Consider the following 21,673-nt stretch of genomic DNA (forward strand, 5'->3'; position numbering starts at 1 on the left):
ACCGATACTCCAGTTGTGATTAACACCCCCCTCTGAACAGAATCGCCAAAAACGATTTGTAGAAAAATAATTGACACGAGCGCGCATGCGCAAATAATGCATACACACTGGTGCCCGCGCAAGACTTTATGGTCATTGTAGTCTTTCTCTGGGTAAACACAACGTATTTGACTGCTACTCTTGTCCATTGGCAACCATCCCGCCCCCCCCTGCACCCCCAGTCAGCCGGTCCGCTGGTCCGCAAGAATATTGTCAACATGAAACCGGTCTGCACTGCAAAAAAAGTTGGGGACCCCTGTCCTAAGAAATCAAATACTTCCTCCACCAAAATGCTGACCTGAGTCAGATTTTCCCACATACCCTCCCTGAATTGACATTCTTCCATGATTTCTTCTTGATGAATATGGATAGATAATCATTTAGAAGTTTACCTACTTCGCCTGTCTCCACAGGAAACCACCTCTTGTTTCCCTAAGGCAAGGCTTCCAACTTGGGATCCGTAAACCCTTTGTTTAATGGTATTGGTCCATAGCATAATAAGGTTGGGAACCCCTGCCCTAAGGGAACACTCTCTTTCCTTGCCTATGCTCTTGTAACTGATATTTAATGTCCTGGAATTTTCCTTACTTTTACTTGCCAAGGAAATTTCATGACCCCTTTTTCCCTTCCTAATTTCTTCCAGGTAATAGTCAAATTTTAAAGTAATTATAAAAAAATCCACATAAACCATTAGATCATAGATTCCCAGCCTTTTTTTTAATACCATAGACCAATACCATTAAGCAAGTGGTCCGTGAACCCCAGATTGGGAAGACCTGCCGTAGATAATTCTTGATGACATTAAACTTATATCTGCACTTATGAATGGCAAAATGAATTAAGTGAAAAATAAGTTAACAATGTGGATTATAAATTTGAATCTGGAGCTGGAGATATCTTTGTTGGGCAAGGTTGTAACAGCAATATCTCCTAAACTAAAAGATTGTTTTTGTGTGATTGAAAATTGAAAATGGGCTAAGTGGAAGGTTCAAACTAAGACACATCAGACAACAAAAATTTGTTATATTTAATCAAGTGTGACAAAGCTATTAAATGTGTGTTCATGATAAAATCAAAATCTAAGCATTTGCTGTATGGATAATATATCAGATATTCTGCCATTGTAAATTTTTCCGACGTAGTTCATATATTTGAAGTTTTGGACACTTGTTTTGTTCAAGCTTTGGTATACCAAGGCTGAGGAACAAAAGGTTGCAGTCACTGCCAATGTCATAGACATGCTGGCCTGTGCTTACAAATGCTGAGACAGCGGGAAGGAAAATGGTCAATGACATAAAGGATAAGGTAACAGGGCAAGCCTGCCCTAGTTTTCTTTTATTAAGTGCAATTGTGAACAATAGCCAGATCAGAAATGCCGATCAAGTCAACTAGTTCCCAAAGAGAACTCTGATAGGCCAATCAGATGGTTCACTGCTGCTCAGCGATAGAACACAAAAAAATCATATGTACAATTAAGAAACATTAAAAAATAGTAAAAATACTGGAGTCATGATGATCATGATGAAGTCTGCTGGAGAGAGACATTTATACACATGCTGTCCTCCATAATTCAAAGAGATTGAAGGATAAGATTGCAGGGTGACAAAACGTGGCGGGAGCACTTGGAACTAAAAACTAATCCCTACCGGCAGAAAACAGCACCTGTTCTTTCCGCACTGTTCTCCAACAGTTTAAGGACTAAGTCCAGCTGGAACATAACTCACAAGTGCTCTTGAAAGTCAAGTATTAATCCTACCTACCAACAACCGAGCATTGCCAGCCTGGTCCGCTTCATGATAGCTTATGAAGAAGCATGTGACTTCCCTCCCAGAGATGATAGGTGTTTGTGCACTCGACTCTTGAAGGCTTGGACCCCATCATTCCAGATGTTTCCAACCACAGCATCTGGAAGGCTGTTCCAAATTCTGAAAGCACAGTGAAGGAAGCTTCTATCCTGTGTGTGGGTTCTCGCATCAGCATGAAACAGCATGAGCAGGCATAGATAAACTTGATCGTGTGGTGCGCCATCTCTCATAAGATGAAGGCAGCATGGCGTGAAGGTCTGCAGGAATGTGACTGGTGTGCATTTTGTATAGCACAGTAGCTGCTGCAACTTGTCTGTGGAGTAAGCTACTGATGGCTAGCTTCTCATGAGCTGTGGCTTCATCTACACCTATAATCCTGAGAACCTTTCTTTGAGTGTAATCAAGCTGGCTGAGGACACTCTGTGAGGCATTCATCCATGATAAGCAGGCATACTCCATGATACTTTGTACCTGGGCTTTGTAAACCATGGCTCTGCCCACTTTGTCTAGTTTAGATGCTACTTTCCGCAGAGCTCCAAGCCTTTGTCCAGCCTTGTTTGAAATAATGGAAAGGTGTTTGTCCCCCACCAACTTGCTGTCAATATTAACATCAAAGATTACTAGCTCCTTCTTTAAATCCAGCTTGCAGTTCCCAAAATACAGATTGGGGTTAAATGGATTCCTCACCATCGCCTCGCACTTAGTAGGCTCAAAGGTGACATTCATTTACTTTACTTTATTGTTGCCAAACAATTTATACTAGAGCAGCGGTCCCCAACCACCGGGCCGCAAAGCGTGCGCTACTGGGCCGCGAGGAAACGATATGATTTGGCGATACGAGTCAGCTGCACCTTTCTTCATTCCCTGTCACACCCACTGTTGAGCTTGAACGCATGCGAGGTCATTACCCGCGCGTCATCCGTGTCAGCACGGGAAGGAGATCAACTCCTTGAGCTTGCAAATGACGACGGGATGAAAAGTATGTTTGACATAACATCTCTGCCGGCATTCTGGATCTAAGTCAAGGCTAAATATCCTGAGATAGCCATGAAAGCACTGAAAACGTTGCTTCCATTTCCAAAATTTTTCTGCGAAGCGGAGCTTTCTGCAATGAATGCAACGAAAACTAAATTGTGGAATAGACTGTACATAAGAAACCCCGCTCGAGTATCACTGTCTCCCGGCACCCCTCGATAGGACCATCTTGTTGCAAAGAAACAAGCCCAGGGCTCCCACTGATTCAGCGATATTGGTGTGTTGCAATGATTTGTTCATATGGGGAAAATATGTGTTGTGCGTTTAATATCCAAATGTTACTTAAAATGTTATGATGCTATTGACTTACATAACCATATAACCATATAACAATTACAGCACGGAAACAGGCCATCTCTGCCCTCCTAGTCCGTGCTGAATGCAACTCTCACCCAGTCCCACCGACCTGCACTCAGCCCACAACCCTCCATTCCTTTCCTGTCCATATACCTATACAATGTTTCTTTATATGATAATATCGAACCACTTCTACTGGAAGTTCGTTCAACACTTACTTCAAGCTCCCCTGTCCTCCCCTGATAATTGACTTATAAGATACAGGAGCAGAAGCGGGCCATTTGGCCCATTGTGTCTGCTTCGCCATTCAATTATAGGCTGATACAATACTTCCAGTCATCCTTATTCCCCTACATTCTCTCCATTCCCTTTGATGCCCTGGCTAATCAAGGACCTATCTTTCTCTGCCTTAAATGCACCCAATGACTTGGCCTCCACAGCTGCTCGTGACAACAAATTCCACAGATTTACCACCCTCCGACTAAAGTAATTTCTCTGCATCTCTGTTCCAAGTGGACGTCCTTCAATCCTAAAGTTGTGCCCTCTTGTCCTGGACTCCCCTACCATGGGAAATAACTTTGCTATATCTAATCTGTTCAAGCCTTTTAACATATGAAATGTTTCTGAGATCTCCCCTCATTATCCTGAACTCCAGGGAATACAGCACAAGAGCTACCAGACGTTCCTCATACGGTAACCCTTTCACTCCTGGAATCATTCTCGTGAATCTTCTCTGAACCCTCTCCAATGTCAGAATATCCTTTCTAAAATAAGGAGCACAAAACTGCACACAACTCTCCAAAAGTGTGGTCTCATGAGTGCCTTATAGAGTCTCAACATCACATCCCTGCTCTTATATTCTATACCTCTATGCCAATATTGCATTCGCCACCTTCACTATCGACTCAACCTGCAGGTTAACATTCAGGGTATCCTGCACAAGGACTCCCAAGTCCCTTTGCATCTCTGCATTTTGAATTCTGTCCCCATCTAAATAATAGTCTGACTTATCACTATATTCACACGAGGAAAAATATGCGCTGTGTGCTTAATATTAAATTCAGTAGATAAACCCTTTTAGAAACGAAATTGAGTGTATTAGCCACTTATCACCTATATTCCGGTTGTGATTACACCCCCCCCTCAAACAGAATCCAAAAGAAATCGGCACGTACACGCATGCGCACTGGTGCCCACGCAAGGCTTCATGGTCATTGTAGTCTTCTGGGGGTAAATACAACGTATTTGACTGCTACTCTTGTCCATTGGTAACCCTACCCCCCCCACACACACACACCCCAGGTTGGCCGGTCCGCAAGAATATTGTCAATATTAAACCGGTCCGCAGAGCAAAAAGGGTTGGGGACCCCTGTACTCGAGCGTACAATCATCACAGCAATATTTGATTCTGTGCTTCGCGCTCCCGGAGTACAAATGGATAGTAAATAGTAAAAATTTAAATTATAAATCATAAATAGAAAATAGAAAAGGGAAAGTAAGGTAATGCGAAAAAATGAGAGGCAGGTCAGGATATTTGGAGGGTATGGCCCAGATCCAGGTCTGCCCAGTCGTCTGCCCAGGCTTTCATCCTGTCAAGATCCCTATTCAGGCCTGCTGCCACTGTATTACTCTCTCCTGCTCTAATTGGTGCAAATAGTGTGGAGACATCAGCATACAGGTATAGCTCGTTACTGCATGCATCAACCAAGTCGTCAATGAAGGTGGAAAACAGAAGTGGCCCATGTATTGATCCCTGTGGTACAGATACATTGATGGTTGAAGGATCAGAGGCCTGACCAGAGATAACAACTTTGATGATCCGTCCATGAAGGTAGCTCTGCAGCCATCTAAGCAGCATTCCAGATATTCCTTTGGATCTCAGCTTAACACAGAGTCCATTATGCCAGACCTTGTCAGATACTCCTTTGATATCCAGGGCTATGACAAACACTTCTCCACCTTTGTCTAAGAAGGTTTTCCAAGTTTGAGATAAGGTGGTGAGGAGATCGGCTGTACTGTGATCTGGTCTAAATCCATACTGCCTACTTGAAATTAAGTTGTTACAGAGTAAGTAGTTCTGAATTTGTTTGTAGACTGCTGCTTCCATTAACTTGCTGATGATACTGAGTAAGGATATGGGGCGGTAATTTGTAGGATCAGCTCTGGAATCCTGCTTGTGTACTGGAGTTACTGATGCTATTTTCTATTGTTCTGGGAATACACCACTCGAGAGGCATAGCTGGAAGAGGTGGCCAAGAGGACTTGCAAGTTCTGCACTGCATTCCTTTTAGACCCTAGTTGGAATCTGGTCAGGGTCAGATGCTTTATCAGGCTGAAGCTATTGTCAAATTTTCCTGATGTCTTTAGGTTTGAAGATGATTTTGTTCAGCGAGGTGGTAGTAAGCTGCTTGACATCTAGTGGCTGGACATTAGCATTTATGAGCTGACATTTATCTGCAAAATCCCGACAGAAAACCTTGGCCTTATGCTTTGCTGTTGTATGTACAGACCCATTGTGCTCAATGACAGGGATGTCAGAGTGGCCTGTTCTTCCAGAGAGGGAGTTCACAACATTCCACCACTTCTTGCTGCTAAGGTTACCACTGGTTAAGTCATTTTTGAATTTGATATTATGGTTTCTTCTGGCCTGTCTCTCTGCTTGATTGTATGACTGCCTAGCCTGTGCAAACTTCTCCTTATTAGCAGGGGTGTTGCACTTCTTTAGATGGTGGTAGAGACGACATTTCTTCTTTGCTGCTCGTCTACACTTGTCACCAAGCCATACTTTATCACCAGTCTTCTTAGTAACAATTTTGCTGAGAATGTGAATGTCCATGGCCTCACTGATAACTTCTGTAAGCTTGGTGCAAGCCTTCTCAGGGTCCTTGTCTTTGAGAATTCTAGACCAGTCAGTTGATGAAAGACGACCACGCATATCCCAAAAGTTGGCTTTGTTGTAACACCAGACTTTCCTCTTGTATGGCTGGTCACGGTAAACTGGAACATCCAACTTCACTAGCGCGGGGTTCTGGTCTGAAGAAGCCACAAGCCATAGTTGTTGCCTTAGCGGGTGGGTCCGTCATAACAAGATCAAGGATATACTCCCCCCCTTGTTGGGTCTGACACAATCTGCTGCAGACCAAGACTATCAGCTAGTTGTAATGTGCGCCGGCCAGCATTGTCAGTCGTTCAGCTGCCCAGCCAGTCTTGGTGATGGATGTTGAAGTCCCCTATAAACATCACAGACTGTGCACTGAACTCTGTCAACTTGGGGAAGGTGTTACTGTCCAGGTATTTGAGGACGTCATTGTTGGCACTAGGAGATCGGTAGACAATTAGTAGTTTCTGTGATTGAAGAGCCATGGTGAACCACATGAGTTCAAGGTCTTTCGGATCTCTTCTAGGGCTATGGTGTATCGCAATACCCTCCAAACAGTAAACAGCAATGCCACCTCCTGATGTTCCCTCCCAATCTCTGCGGCAACACATTGAGTAACCAGGGATGGTTATGCAGTCCACTCCACCTGGGACTGATGGGTCAAGGAATGTTTCAACAACAATAATGATGGGAGGTTTCTCTTCAGTGCACAGGTTGGCAAGTTCACCTATATTTGATCGAAGTCCACATATGTTTACCTCCTGATTCGCAGTTCCTTTTCACGTAGTCGATGGGTAGGCGTGGGTCGTTTCTGTTTAGATTCATCCATTTGAGGCTTAGATTTATAACTCATAGCAAGTAGATAGAACAGGCACAAGGGTCGCTAGCCCCTGTACCCCAGAAACACACCTGAGCAGAGCGGCGGAGGTGTGTGCTGTGCATGACCTGATCTGAAAGCATCATGTTGATTCATAACAGATCGTGTTCACGGTGGAACAGCTTAGTCAAGGATGGGGTGATATGCACAGATGGACAAATTATACCTCCACTACCCCAGTTTGTTACATGGAAATTGTGTGAGTAGATATCGTGGAATTGTGTTGTGTATAACATGAGATGCTGGGCAGTTGTGATCACAACATGGTTGTGGTGATGAACAGCTGAATTTAGCATTAATTGTTAATGCTGAACCTGCATATGAAGCAGCAGCAGTGCCTTTACTTGGAACCTCATAGACTTCAGTAGGAACGATATTCTGAAGTGGAATACAATATGAAATCACCACTTTGTATGTGCATTTAATTAAAGCAAACAAGGAAAAATTGAATTTCTATGTTTTGAAAAAGTCTGCATTTGAAAAATCAACATTGAATACCATTAGTATAGTGCCAAGGAATGCTGCAGAAATACAGGCCTTTGGATGTAACATTAATCCACATTTGTCTGGTCAACTGGACATAAAAAATGCCACTGCTCAAAGAGCAGCATTAGATTCTACTTATTTCCTGGCCAACATTCACCCCTTAAGCAACACTGTTAATATTAAATGATTAGTATTTAACACTAATATTCATCCAGTTTCCCAAGGAAATTGCATGAAATAAGGGAACAATTTCTTTGTGGGTCAGTGTTGAGATTGGTCAGCTTGTTGCTTTTCAGCAATGTACAACCAACTGCAGAACATTGCATATAATTCCTATCATTCCACTATATATAAGCAATTAAGTGAAGGGAACAGCAAATTGATACTCTCTCACTAAAGCTAATATATGTGAAGTGAAGGTGTACTTGGTCATGTTGAAGAACTTGGAATCATTTTGGAAACAGTTTGTGATACAGTATGATAAAGAAGGGTGGCAAAAAGCTTGGATGCTTCTGTCCTGTAAACACTAAATAATTGTGTTCATTACTTTGCTGTTAAATCATTTCGGATTGTAGTGCAACAGTTTGTTTGTTTGTTCATGGTATTACTAGCAAGCTATTGCAAAAATTGAAGCTATGGGTGTGAGCATCACAGCTAAAACAAAATCTTGTTGCCCTTGACCACTTTGCAACAGAGCTGTTATTTTGGATTGAAAACAGATATCTACTGTTCGGGTAATACAAAATTATAAATCAGTAATTTCTGCTGATTGTGGAAAAATAGAATATTATAATGAAAACACATGAAAATAAGTAATGTCTTCTATTATGACATAGCAAGAGACTATTTAGCCCTTCAAGTTTATTCTGGCTCTTAGAGCACTACCTTCACTCCTATTTCCCAATTATTTTCCCTGCAATTTATTCTCTCTTGCATTTCCATAAACTCCATTATAATTCTCCTTCCAGCCTCTGTATACCAGGAGCAATTTACAGTAACTCATCAACCTGCCAATTAACACATATTTACCATGTAGAGGGGAAATTGGAGTGCCTTGGGAAATTCATATATTCAGAGGGAGAATCCACAAACACCTCACAGCATTGGAGGTCAGGACTGTATGTAGGTCTCTGGAGTTCTGAGGCAGCATCATTATCTGTTGCATCAACCTAATGTGGTTTTTGGTGGATAGTTGTGTGCAAATCATATGTTGTTTATTGAATTATAATTAGAAGTGTTAACGTGTCTTTTAAAGTGTGATTGATAATCTGAATTGTTCTTTTGATAATTATTATGTAGTTCCATTCAGTTTAGATGAACAAATATCAGAAGTAGACTGATAGACCTCATTTGATTATTTTCAGATCAGCACCGTGGGAGGCATTTAGACAACTAACTGGAACAAAACAGACCATAAACAGGTGAAATATATGTTCATAATGTATCAATAAACTGTAACTGACATCTAATTGATTATAATAACTACATCCAGTCACTTTTGATGTTGTGTTATTTTTTTCCCAGAGATGGCCACCAAACACACGAGCAGTGGCAGAAGATGTATGGCAAATGCTCAGCCAATGAAGTCTATCACATTAAAATGGAAGACAGCACATTTTTTGCCGAATATGAGGGCAAGAGCTTTACCTATACTTCCTTTCATGCACATAAAAAGTAAGAATTTTTTAAATCCTAATTTTTAAATCATCTTGGATTATTAGCTCAGCGGTTGTATTGACTCACAATTTTTTAAATTTTCCTGCTGGTGATACTTAAAGTATTGAATTGTATATGCACTTGAGTAAAATAATACTGTTTTACCTTTAAATGTTAGAAATCTGAGTTAACCAGATTTAACAGCAATTAGTTCTTATTCATTCAAATGCGTATTTTTGAATAATACAAATAAAAAAAGGAAAAGGTGTTGTGAAAAGCCAAAATAAGAAGAGTTGATATCATCAATCAGGAAATGGCAGCTGAAATTTCTGGGAAATTACTGAGGAAAGAGAAGCTCAAACACCTTGCAGCGACAGGAAAGATTGATGGAAGAAAAAGTTGTGGTCAGTAGAGCATGACATTCATGAGTTACATCAAGGGGTGGACAAGTAAAAGTTTTGAAGAGCTTATTAGAACTTCCCAGATTTAAGACAAATGAAAGACCAAAATTGCCCACATCATACGATGTGGCTCATAAGGATGACAATGACTCTTTGTCCAATTACTTTTACGGATTTCCAAAGTGCTGAGGAATTCGCATTAGCTAACCTCTGGCTGGCAAAATTGCAACTTTTGTATATATGTATTTAGTGGCAAGCATTTGGTCCATAATGACAGACGAGGAAGCTCGTTGAACTCAACAACCGTTTTATTGTGATGACACAAAACAGACTGGACACCATGACCTGGAGAGTGAACTCAACCAGTCTCACACCGACGGGGGAGGTGACCATCACACACCCCGGTTACAATCAGGGTGACCACAAATACACAAGCAAATAGCCGTATAACCCAAGCTAAAATATAACAATAAATGAACTGGAACTTCCCACCATAATCCCACAAAAGCATTTTAACACAAGAACAGTAAACAATGCTGGTCGTTAGAAATGCAGGGGCAGGCTGTCGATCACGCCTCCCCACCTCCCCCAGAGCGTCACTCTATATATAACTTCATGAAGATTTTGCCATTTCTTAAATAATACAATCCTAAAACTATGATGTAACTCTTACACTGTTGTAGAATAATGATAGAAAGGAAGTGTTCCAGTCTTTGCAACTTGCATACAGTACGTATATCTATGGAGATCATTTTCTATCTGGTTTGCATCGGGACATTGTACCTGTTATAGAACATACCGAGCAGTGGTTAGTTATATGTCAGTTTGGATAATTTATGTAAGTGATACATCAGTATGGGTGATTTCTGTTATTGTGCTGTGGTTTCTTATCAGTGGTCTATGACAAGGTTTTGAAATCTTTAGTCTAGGTGAGGAAAGCTTTTCAGTGATAAGTGTGCAAACTTACAATTAGGATTGCAAAGCCCTGCCGTTGCAGCCAGCAAAGATGTAGTCCATCTTGAAAAGTGGCTTCTATCCTGATGCAGGAATATTTCTAGATCATTCATACACACCACCTCAAAACTACATTCCCTCTTGATAATAAACACTAAGCACACTCCTAAAATAACCATCTGTGGTGGGGTGAACCCAATCTGACCCCAATCTGACCTTTCTCAATATGAAGCTGGACCATATATTAACCTTATGAAACCATGTAAAAAAAACCTGCCAAGGTGATGACCAGATCCAACCTGGTCTGGGAATGGACAGCATCACCAGTAGTATTTTGGAGATTAATTTTGTCCATTGACATACACTAGTTATCTATCTATCTACCTATTTATTTATTTATATCTTACATCCATCCCACAACATGATGGAGTAAAAATCTTTGCATTATGACTCTGTTGCAGTGTACAGACATGTCTTTAATTGTTTGCTGTAGGTTTGTAAGGATGGATTTGGGTACAGAGAGGGGAGTTAGGAGTCAGAATTAGAGTTAGAATTTATTTAAATCTTACATCCATCCCACGATGAAAGGGAGTAAAAATTTTTGCTTTATGACTCTGTAGCAATGCACAGACATGTGAATTTAAAAGTCCAATGGCTTGTAGAAAGAAGCTGTCCTTTAGCCCGTTGATCCTGGCTTTAACGCTGTGGTAGCATTTGCTAGACAGAAGCAGCTGAAACAGTTTATGGTTGGGGTGACTGGTGTCCCTGATGATCTTCCAGGCCTTCCTTCTGCACCTGATGCTATAACTGTCCTCAGTGGAGGGAAATTCACATCCTCAGATGAGCTGGGCTGTCTGTACCACTCTCTGCAGTGCCCAGTGATCAAGGTTGGTACAGTTCCCATACCAGGCAGTGATGCAGCCAGTCAGGATGCTCTCAATGGTGCCCCTGTAGAAGGCTTTGAGGATTTGGGAGCCCATGCTGAACTTCTTCAGTCGCCTGAGGTGGAAGAGACACTGCTGTGTTTTTTTTGCCACACAGCCGGTGTGTACAGTCCGGGTGAGGTCATCGGTGATGTGTATACCGAGGAACTTGAAACTACTCACTCCCTCAACTACAGAGTCATTGACGTTGATCGGGGCGAGCCTGTCTCCGTTCCTGCTGTAATCCACAATCAGCTCTTTTGTTTTTTTTGGACGTTGAGGGAGAGGTTGTTATCTTGGTACCATTGTGTCAGGGTGTCACCCTCTCCTCTGTAGGCTGTCTCGTCACTGCTAGAAATAAGGCCAATCAAAGTCATGTCATCTGCATAATGGATCAGCAGATTGGAGCTGTGTGTGGCAGCGCAGTCGTGGGTGTAGAGGGAGTGGAGGAGGGGTCTCAGGCCACAACCCTGGGGTGCACCTGTGTTGAGGGTCAGAGGGACAGAAGTGAGGGAGCCCATTCTAACTACCTGTCGGAGATCCAACAGGAAGGCAGGGTGCAGGCCGAAGTCTCTGAGCTTCCTGTCAAGTCTGGGGGGAATTATGGTGTTGAATGCTGAACTGTTGTCCAGAAACAGCATTCTAATGTATACATCCTTTGGCCACCATGGTCTGTACAGTTCTTTACTATTGATCCAGTGTGGACATATTTGCGTTATTATGGTATATCTTTGGAGTCACATGTCAAACTCAGCACCCTGCACATGGTGGACGTTCCTTTATCTGTTTACTGTGATGCTATGACTTCCAAGGAAATCAGTTTCTCATCCACTGGGACTGGAACACCTGAAGCCTTGCACGGCCCTTTGACCCTATACTTAACTGTACCATTTCAAAAGCCAAATGGATCTCACAAGAAGTCACTAACAGACACATGATCAAAGGTGTGTTGCAGGAGATGTCTGGCTTCAGCCTGCACTAAAACATCACTCCAAGTTGCATGAAAAGAGAGTCAAAAGATATGGGTGGCACAGTTGCACAGCTCATAGAATGTGTTTGTTTCCACAGGGAGGCAGAACTTAAAAGTGCTTTTGCCTCACAGTTCCAACAAACCAGTTTTCTCCAGTATTCTGGGGATTATGTGGGTTAGTAGGTTAATTGGCTATAAATATATATTTTTTTCTATGCCTTAATTTATCCTCAAAATTGATGGCCAGTGCAAATACTAATCTACTCATGGTAAGTGTTCCTAATGTAACTGTGATCAGCCAAAATTGTCCAAGGAAATATTTAAATCCATCACAAATGATTCATCACTGTAATTCTCACAACTACTCCCAATAAAATTATCTGCTTATATCAATCATATTTGCTCAGAAATTCAAATACAATATGCTCACTTTTTTACGACTTGGGGATCTAAAATTGATAGAACATGGAGTAAATTACATTTGCAGCCATTTCCCATCAAGCCACATTAATTATAGAATTCATATGGGCACTTCCACCCATGATCCCTTGCAATTTTCCTCTCGGATCTGCACAGAGCGACATCATTCTCTGTATGGTGATCTCCTTGAAGCACTGAAGAAAACTTAAACCGCATTTTCCTTGGGCTACCTGACGTTCTTCAACTATTTTCACTCCTGCACTTCAGCACTGATTTTCCATTGGCCTCCTTGATCTCTGCCTCCTCTGATACTCCTTCTCTCAAACCAACCTTTGTTTCTGATCCTTCTTCTCCTGTAGTTTCATGCTGACCTCCCTGGTTTCCCCTTGTACCTCTTTCCTCTGACCAGTACTGTTCTTGCCAATAGTGACCCCTCACCCAGTCGTTTTAGCTGGCCTGCACAGTCAACTCCAGCCTTCCATGTCCTAACCGGTCCACTCATTCACTGTGCTTTGAGTGTCCTTCACCACTCCTCTAGAAACCAGCCCCAGGAAGGAAGAAACTGGTGATATACTTTAAACATGAAAACCTGCAGTATCTGATAACTTGTGACTGAGGCCTTTGTTTTGGTTGCGATTTGTTTAGACAAGTGGATCCAAGGCCTTTTAGGCTGCACTTGAATTTCTCTTCTCCACTTCACATGAGTTCTTAGCCTTTTATATTTGATGTATTTGCATTCAAGTTTTGTCTGTGTGTAAAGTTACTATTGGGGCTGTTCCAGTAATTTCAGAGAAAACAGTAAAAGTAACCAGGTGAAGAAACAAAGTCAAATCAAAAGAAACCTCAGATGCTGGAAATCGGAAACAAGAACAAGAAATACCAGAAAACTCAGACAGCATCTATAAAGAGATAATCAAGGTCATGTTTCAGGCCAAAACCTCTGACTGACTGTGGTGCTTCCAGTATTTTCTGCTTTTATTTAAAATTCACATTTCATTATAAGTAAAACATTGTGTCCATGAATCCAATAAAGAATTCAACCTCTTCAACCTCCTTTTTCTGGTCAATTTCAGGTACGGAGCCTGTCTAATTGCTGTAAAGAGAGAAGAAAACAAAAATATTTTACTTAATCCTGGTCCTCAATATATCATGAGTTCTACAGATATCTGTTTTTATATTAACATTACCAAGGAAGAAAACTCAGCATTTATTAAGCAAAATGAACAATGCATAAATAGTATATCAAATACTATGTATCACGGAGCTTCCAGATTACCTGTTCACAGCATCATTGCTAGTATGGGTAAGCATAACAATCACATCAATCCTCTGCTGATTTATTATTATCTGCAAGTTCTAAACTCCTGTGGGGAATGGCTGGTTGTGAAGTAAACAGATTAGGAAAGTTTGATCCACATACTATGCCAGAGAACTGCTTTCTGCAAGGGTAGCAATTGGGCAATTAGAGAATATTTTTGCTTGCTATTTGCTGGATGCCATGGTATGAGTCAGTTTACAATCATGAATACACCCAATGGTCATCTTATTAGGTGCACCAGTACACCTACTCGTTAATGCAAATATCTAATTAGCCAATCATCTGGCAGCAACTCAATGCATAAAAACATGCAGACATGGTCAAGAGGTTCAGTTGTTGTTCAGACCAAACATCAGAATGGGTAAAAAATACGATCTAAGTGACTTTGACTGTGGAATAATTTTTGGTGCCAGATGGGGTGGTTTGAGTATTTCAGAAACTGCTGATCTCCTGGGATTTGGTTGCACAATGGTCTCTAGAGTTTACAGAGAATGGTGCAAAAGAAACCCAGAAAAAAAGACATCCGATGAGCAGTAGTTCTGTGGGGGAGAAAATGCCTTGTCAGTGTCAGAAGTCCAAGGAGAATGGCCAGACAAGTTCAAGCTGACAGGCAGATGACAGTAACTAAAATAACCACATGTTACAACAGTGCTGTGCAGAAGAGCATCCCTGAATGTACACCATGTTGGACCTTGATGTGGATGGGCTACAGTAGCAGAAGTTCATGAACATACACTCAGTGGCCACTTTATTAGGTGTAGGAGCTACTGTTTAACCTTTGAGTTCATTATAATATACAAGTTAAAGTAAGGTTTAACTTCCTGACGGCATATTATATAGCAAAATCCTTTCACATCAAACATGTACTAGTGAGTAACCCATCCCATTCCTGTGCCAGGGTCACTGATCAGGGTTCCATTCCTGCTGCTCTCTGTAAGGAGTTTGTATGTTCTTCCCGTGACCACAGGGGTTTCCTCCATCATTCCAAAGATATACGGTTAGGGTTAGTAAGTTATGGGCATGCTATGTTGCATCAGAAGCGCTGTGACACTTACGGGTTGTCCTCAGCACAATCCTCGGACTGTGCTGGTCATTGATGCAAAATGACACATTTCATTCTATGTCTTGATGTTCATGTGAAAAATAAAGCTAAACCTAATCTTTAATTTGGAGGTATTTTCTGTAATAGTCCCCAGGATATTTATTCCAGAAATGTACTTGCTGCCACTTGAAATTCCACAACGTAAAAATTGCACTTTATGTGCATTCAACGGGAGAACTTTGGTTGCAATTCCAGCAAGCAAATACGTGATTTTTATTGCTTCTTCTACCGACTTTAATCTACGTTGCTGCCTTTCCTAGGAAGTGACTGTAGAGACAAGCCTGATTTGCAAGCCATGGACTTTGAATCTACTTTAGCAAAATGACTGAGTGTATTTTAAATTACTGTTACTGTGCAGCAATAACAGTTCAAAATTAGAGAGAGAATAAATAAAGTATGCTATTAAGACTTGAAGTGTGGCATTATTCAGGGTGTTTTCCAATAAGAAATGGAAATTCATTTGATTTTCTTTGATTCCTGTGGAGAAGGAAAACACTAATGATAGGGCTCAAATGAAATGTTGTCGTCATCGTTATGATTTTGGCATTAAATTGCACTTGCCTGGAATCCTTGTAAGCTTCATGATATAATGAAAGTAAATACAACTATTTTCACAATCATTGTAATTGCAAAAACTATGGCAACATTTTTCAAATAACTTGGGTTTGAGAAACATGAAAATGAATTATACAAATGTACTAACAGTTCTATGAAAATTTAGAAGCCTAACAACCACCACAGTCGATCATAGAAAGATTAATTGGGCTGCTATTTGTAGTTATGAAACTTGTTATTTACTATGAGCATCTGTGAAATTGACTTGAAAAATTTCCTGCAATTGCTGTTTATCAGAAATCTCAGGACAAACTTTGTCAATATTTTCAGCTATCCTTCATTGACTGTGGGGAATAGTTTAGGAATAGTCCAGATAAATCCGTAGTATAATCAAGGAAAAACATGAATTGATGAGTTCGAGTATCATACAAACTAATGTCAATTCAAAATATCCTGACATGAGGTTTATTACCTGGGTGTCTTTATTAGGTATCTGAAATACTAACTTTCCATATATGGATATAATTTCTTCACATAAATCATTTAAGTTATAGTTGATTATAAATGCTAACATTTGTGTCAATAATTTTGCATTGTTCCATATTTTAAGAAGTTAAGAAAGGATTGATGAAACAGGACCGTGAAGGCCACGTGCCATTTTGTAAAACGTTGGAGTGCTGTGCAGATGAATGCATTGCTGAAGGAATGTTAATGCAGGGAGACTTTGGATTTAAGGACCATTGGAACCAATTTATGGGGAAGCGGTGACTATACAAGCACAATGAGTTGGACCTCAGAACAGCACTCTTCCTTGTTGGAAGGTTTATTAGTAGGGTTTAGACAAACTTGCATGGGATAGATATCAGAAAGTAGTATAGAAAATCAGTAAAAAAAGGTGCACAAAGGATTGAAAGACAGCAATAACTTCAGAGCAAGAAGAATTATTTTTTTTTTAGATAGGATTAGACCAAGAAAGAGTACTTGAAGGAGTATGATAGGTTTACAGTACATGAAGCAATCATTCTAAACCAGATTAAGGCTTTCAGGATGCAGTTAACCATATGGGATGAAAATGATGGAATAGTGTTCAGGAAAGGTAGTTTGACAGGAAAGGGAGTGCTGGCATGCTATGGCAGATGTATTGGGAGGTGGTGGGCTTTAATCTTTGACAAAGTTATTACTGTAGTGGAAACAATTACCTGGAATGATCCAGGATATTCATTTAGAATTGAGAATTGACAGAAATGAAAACAAAGCATTGGAAATAGTCAACAGCTCAGGCAGCTGTTATGGAGAGAGAAACCAAGTTCATGTTTCAGATCAATGACCCTTCATCGGAACTGAAAATGTGAGAGACCATGCTTGATTTAAGTTCCAGAGAAAGGGAGGAGTGGAGGGAACAAAGGAACGACCTACAGATTGTGGAAACTAGAGATAGGTGTGTTTTGATGTTATTGATGAAAGGATGGTGAATGATTATTAATTTCAGCTGATTTGTCTGGAAGAGTGTGAACAGAGGGAAATGAATAAGGGCATTAGGAAAAAAAATTCTAGACCAGTGAGATGGAATTTAGTAGTTGCTGGAAACCCTAGATACAAGAGAATTTTGGAAATAATCAGGCAATTAGGTAGCAAAAACAGAGACTGAATTTTATATTTGCAGTGATGTTCCCAGGAAATGCAAATATTTACAACTTGTTCTAAAAATGGGTAAGTATAAATTCAGCATTTTGTGGGTAATTTGGTTTAACCTCAAAGGAGAGGACACTGTAAAAATGTAACTTGACAGAGAAAAAGCAATCACATCAAAAAGTTTGAACTGATGAATTTGTTAGAGGTAAATCTTTCCTTCTCCATCTTAGGAGATAGGCCAACAGCTACTATCCATTACAAGCCTAATGACTCCATTATCTATCTCAAATAATCTTCATCCTACTTTGTTTCCTATCAGGACTCTCTGAAATTCTCCAACTTCATTTGTATCTGTTGTATTTGCTCTGATAATGAGACTTCTTGCACAGGTGTCACTGCAACATCTACCTTTTTCTTGAACCAGTTTTCCTTTTACTATTGTCAACAAAGCTTGACCACATTTCACCCATTTCCCATCTATCTGCTCCCACCCCCCTTTCCTCCAGGTGGATAAAAGAATAACTTTTCTTGGTCCTTACCTTCCTCACCACCACCCGCCCCCCCAGCTTCTCTTTTTAACAGATCATTCTCCACAATTTTAGCCACCTTCAGAGAAATCCCACGACCAGATGTATTTTCCCCTCTTTACCCACTTTCAGCCTTTCACAAAGGTGATTACTTTGGCAATTTTCTTGGTCCACCCATACTCACTAACCACTCCCCTCTTGCAGCATTTTCCCTTGAAACTGTCGGTGTTGTTAATACCTGTCCTTTCATGTATCCACTCCCCACTATCCAGGAACCAATCCGACTTTCCAGTTGAAGCAATGATTCACTGGCTCTTCTTTCGGTCTAGTGTACTGCATTCTGCATTCACAATGGGGCTCCTGTATATTGGAGAAACCAGTAAGTGACTCTGAGCTTTCCAGTGCTTGCCACTGTGATTCCTCATCTCAGTCGAACTCTGACATATCTATTGATTCTGTCCTCCTATACTGTCACAGTAAGGCTCAATACAAGCTCGAGGGACCACAACTCATTTTCTGCCTGGGCACATTGCACCAGCCTTCTACACTCAATGTTGAATTATACCGCTTCAGATAACTTAATGTTTCAGTCAATGCCACTTAACGTCCATAAAATTAACTCAGCTTGTTTTTTCCCCTCTTTTTGTCCTCTCTGTGAGCCTGACCTGATGCGCTTGCCCTCCTGCTCTGAATGTCACAGCTCCCACATTGTTTTGTCTAGATATGTTCTCACCCTCTAACAGCTCACATTCATTCATTGATCAAATGACCTTATTTACAGCTTGGTCTAACTAGTAGAAAGGGTTGAGGAGAACAATGAATGGAGCAAATGAAATGTGTGTAATTGGGTGAAGTGATGAACAGTCATCACTTATTGTTAATAATCATTCATGAACTAGTAAATAATTAAAATGTATAGTCTCATCCCTTCAAGCTGCAAAGTGATTTTAGAGAACTTTTAAAAACTTCAGATTTAAATTTATTCTTTCTTTTCATTTTTCTTTGTCATGTTAACCTCATTTACCAACCTTTCTCTGTTTTCTCCATTTGATTTGATTTGACACCCAAATTACCCAATGCTATTTCATCTACATAGCTGGCTGGTGGTGTAGTGACATCCGCACCGGACTTTGAGGTGAATGATCCCAGATTCAAATCCAGTGGCTACTTGCTCTCTTTCCATCCATGCTGGGTTGAGCATCGAGCTAGTAACTCGGCCTTATTTTTAAAAAATCAAACAAAATGCTCAAAAAGCGGCAGGTTTGCCACCCGTGATGCCACAAGGTGTGGAAAAGAACAAGAACAATTTCATCTACGGCCTTTCTCTGTAGCACAGAATATTTTTATCTTCGTCCATTGATTGCTGAGTTTCCAGATGCCTTGTTGCATCTGCTGCTTATTTCCTTAAATCACTCAGCCCTACATCCAGCAAATATTTCACAATAATGCGGCGTGGCATGAGATGTCCTGTTCTAGTAAAATGTGACCCAGTTTCAATAGTGTGTAATGTAGAAATCAGGAGGGATTGCCATATTGTTATGATATATTTTTAATGTTGTTAACAAATCTTTGAATGCCACAACGTACATATTATTAACACATATTAATTCATTTGCAGTTGTTTTAATAATTTTCATAATTTTTACTTTTAGGCACAGTAGCCATAGACCTCCAGGATACAAGGTGTCGACCTCCAACAGGTCCAACTTTGACTCTTCCTTCAGATGCCGATAAAGAATGTAGGAGGTCTAGTATTGCACCAGTTTTAGAAGTAGGAGATGTTTCATCTATTCAAGCCTGTGAGCTTCTAAGTGACCACTCGGAGGATGAAGCAAATCCTTCTGATGAGCAAGCATCCTCAACAATTGAGTAAGGTTTTATTGAGTTTTGCAATACGTAGGGAAGACATTATTTTAGAATTATGACTGTTAAATCTGTGATTAACTATATATTTAAAAGAAATGCAAACAAATTCTGTGAGCTTTTGTTTGCTATTTTGAAGAAGATAACATATTAATATCAGATACAATCCTATTATTTTTATCATCTTTGAGTACTGCTGTTCCCTAAAGATACCAGCATTAATTTCTCCCTCTTATTTATAATTAGCTAATCAGTTCTTTCATTTGAATCTACATAGAAAGTGCTGTATATTATGTGAAATTTGAATACATTAACTGTTTCAAAATATCAAATATGTTTTAAATAATTTGGAGTTCATGTAAATAGGACTGTGCATAATATTTTGCACACTGTCTTTTGTAAGGTACAACATAATGATAAACACATCCTTAATTCATGAGTAAAGAAAGTAGTTTTGATTCTATTTAACAATGTCTTCTGTTTTGTGTCAATTCAGTTTGATAATTTTAATCTCAAGCACAAATTGTGATATTTAGAGTCAATTTGCTTGTAGAGTCATATGTCCATGTAATCCTCTCAGCCAGAAGGATTAAACAGTTCACAGCTTTTAACTTTATCATAAATGGATCAAAATTACTGTAGTTAAATTGCAAGGCATGCTGATGACCTTCAGTAAGAAAAGCTTCTCCTCTCAGGGAGCCTTGTTTCGTTCCCTACCAGTGACTTGATACTGTCTTCAGGGGCCTAGTGAGCCAATCCTCTTTGATGCAGAAGTAAAGGAAACAACAGTATGCACACATGTGCCAATCCAGCAAAATGATTTTAATTAGTGTTAGTGTGATCAGCAGTTTATTCTGTGGAGCCAGCTGATCTCCTGGCACTTGCTCATACAGGAGTCAGTTGTCCTCCTCTGCTTCATTTTACAGCAAATACCTCCAAACTTTTAACTTTGTTTCCATCTGGGCAAATTATATGAAAAGTGAAAGTATACTTTAGTTAACACAAAAATCAACCAGCTGCTTATCGTGTATGAGATGTCTTTTTTAAATTATGAATTTCCAAACGTTGCTGGATATGCATCCTTCTACTTTTTAACCTTATGAAAAGGGCTGTTTCACTAAAAAGCCTTGTGTGTTTCAATATTGCACTTTACAGTACCTTCAATGCTATTCATCCTTTTCCACCTTACATACTTAAAATTAGTTTTATAATTTTTTTCTTATACTTACGGTATCTTTTTCACTTTTTTAACTCATTCTTTCTTTCCTCTTTTTATTTTCCTTTTTGTATCTTATTTACTCTATATTGATTGCCCCCATTCTGGCTTTTTATTTTTCAATTACTGTATCTCATTGATTCTAGAGATTGTTCACTACAGGCTCAGTATTACATTGCCATGGTGACATTATCTGTTAAGATTTACAGCTATCAGTCAACATTCCTTAAGATGAAAAGTTGGAGAAGAAGTCTGTTTTACCAAGGCACCTAGTTATCAGTTAATATAATTAAGTGGGCAATCACAGGCATTCAACATTCCCTCTAATATTTTTTTAAGCTGCATGGACCAACCATTGCTCGGAGCAGGAAATATTTACAGGGCCTAAAAACTGAGCAGATCTTCAAACGTTTTAATTTTGTTATATGTATACCATGAATATTTAGAATGAAAATTGAAAAATCACATACTTTTGATCTTATTTATTAATTGTATGGTATGATGAAGTACAGTACGTCAAAGGAAGTCTCTTACATTTTGTAAACTTTTTCTCGCTGGTATTTATTACAAATCCATTGGCTGTAAATATTGTCCAGATTAATTTTGCATCCAGATGAAAGACACATCTTAACATTCAAAAGTTCCACTTCTAGTCTGTTTCTGGATTTACATTTGGTTTAATTCATAAGACTGAATCCAGTTTCACAGACAGCCCTAGA

At 39.9% G+C, this 21,673-nt stretch overlaps 1 protein-coding gene across 3 annotated transcripts in view; it reads left to right on the forward strand.

Moving 5' to 3' along the window:
- The window catches only part of kcnt2a (potassium channel, subfamily T, member 2a), a 976,808-nt gene that overhangs the window by 513,566 nt on the left and 441,569 nt on the right, over positions 1-21,673 (forward strand). For 2 of the 3 annotated variants that reach the window (XM_072274729.1, XM_072274730.1), the window contains exons 15-17: positions 8,942-9,091; positions 13,815-14,044; positions 19,528-19,744. In XM_072274729.1, the coding sequence (XP_072130830.1) occupies positions 8,942-9,091; positions 13,815-14,044; positions 19,528-19,744 (597 nt within the window). The remainder of the gene's footprint in view (positions 1-8,941; positions 9,092-13,814; positions 14,045-19,527; positions 19,745-21,673) is intronic. The other variant, XM_072274731.1, reaches the window with a different exon arrangement.

Source organism: Mobula birostris, chromosome 12 (assembly GCF_030028105.1).
Source record: "Mobula birostris isolate sMobBir1 chromosome 12, sMobBir1.hap1, whole genome shotgun sequence".
NCBI classification, from domain to species: domain Eukaryota; kingdom Metazoa; phylum Chordata; class Chondrichthyes; order Myliobatiformes; family Myliobatidae; genus Mobula; species Mobula birostris.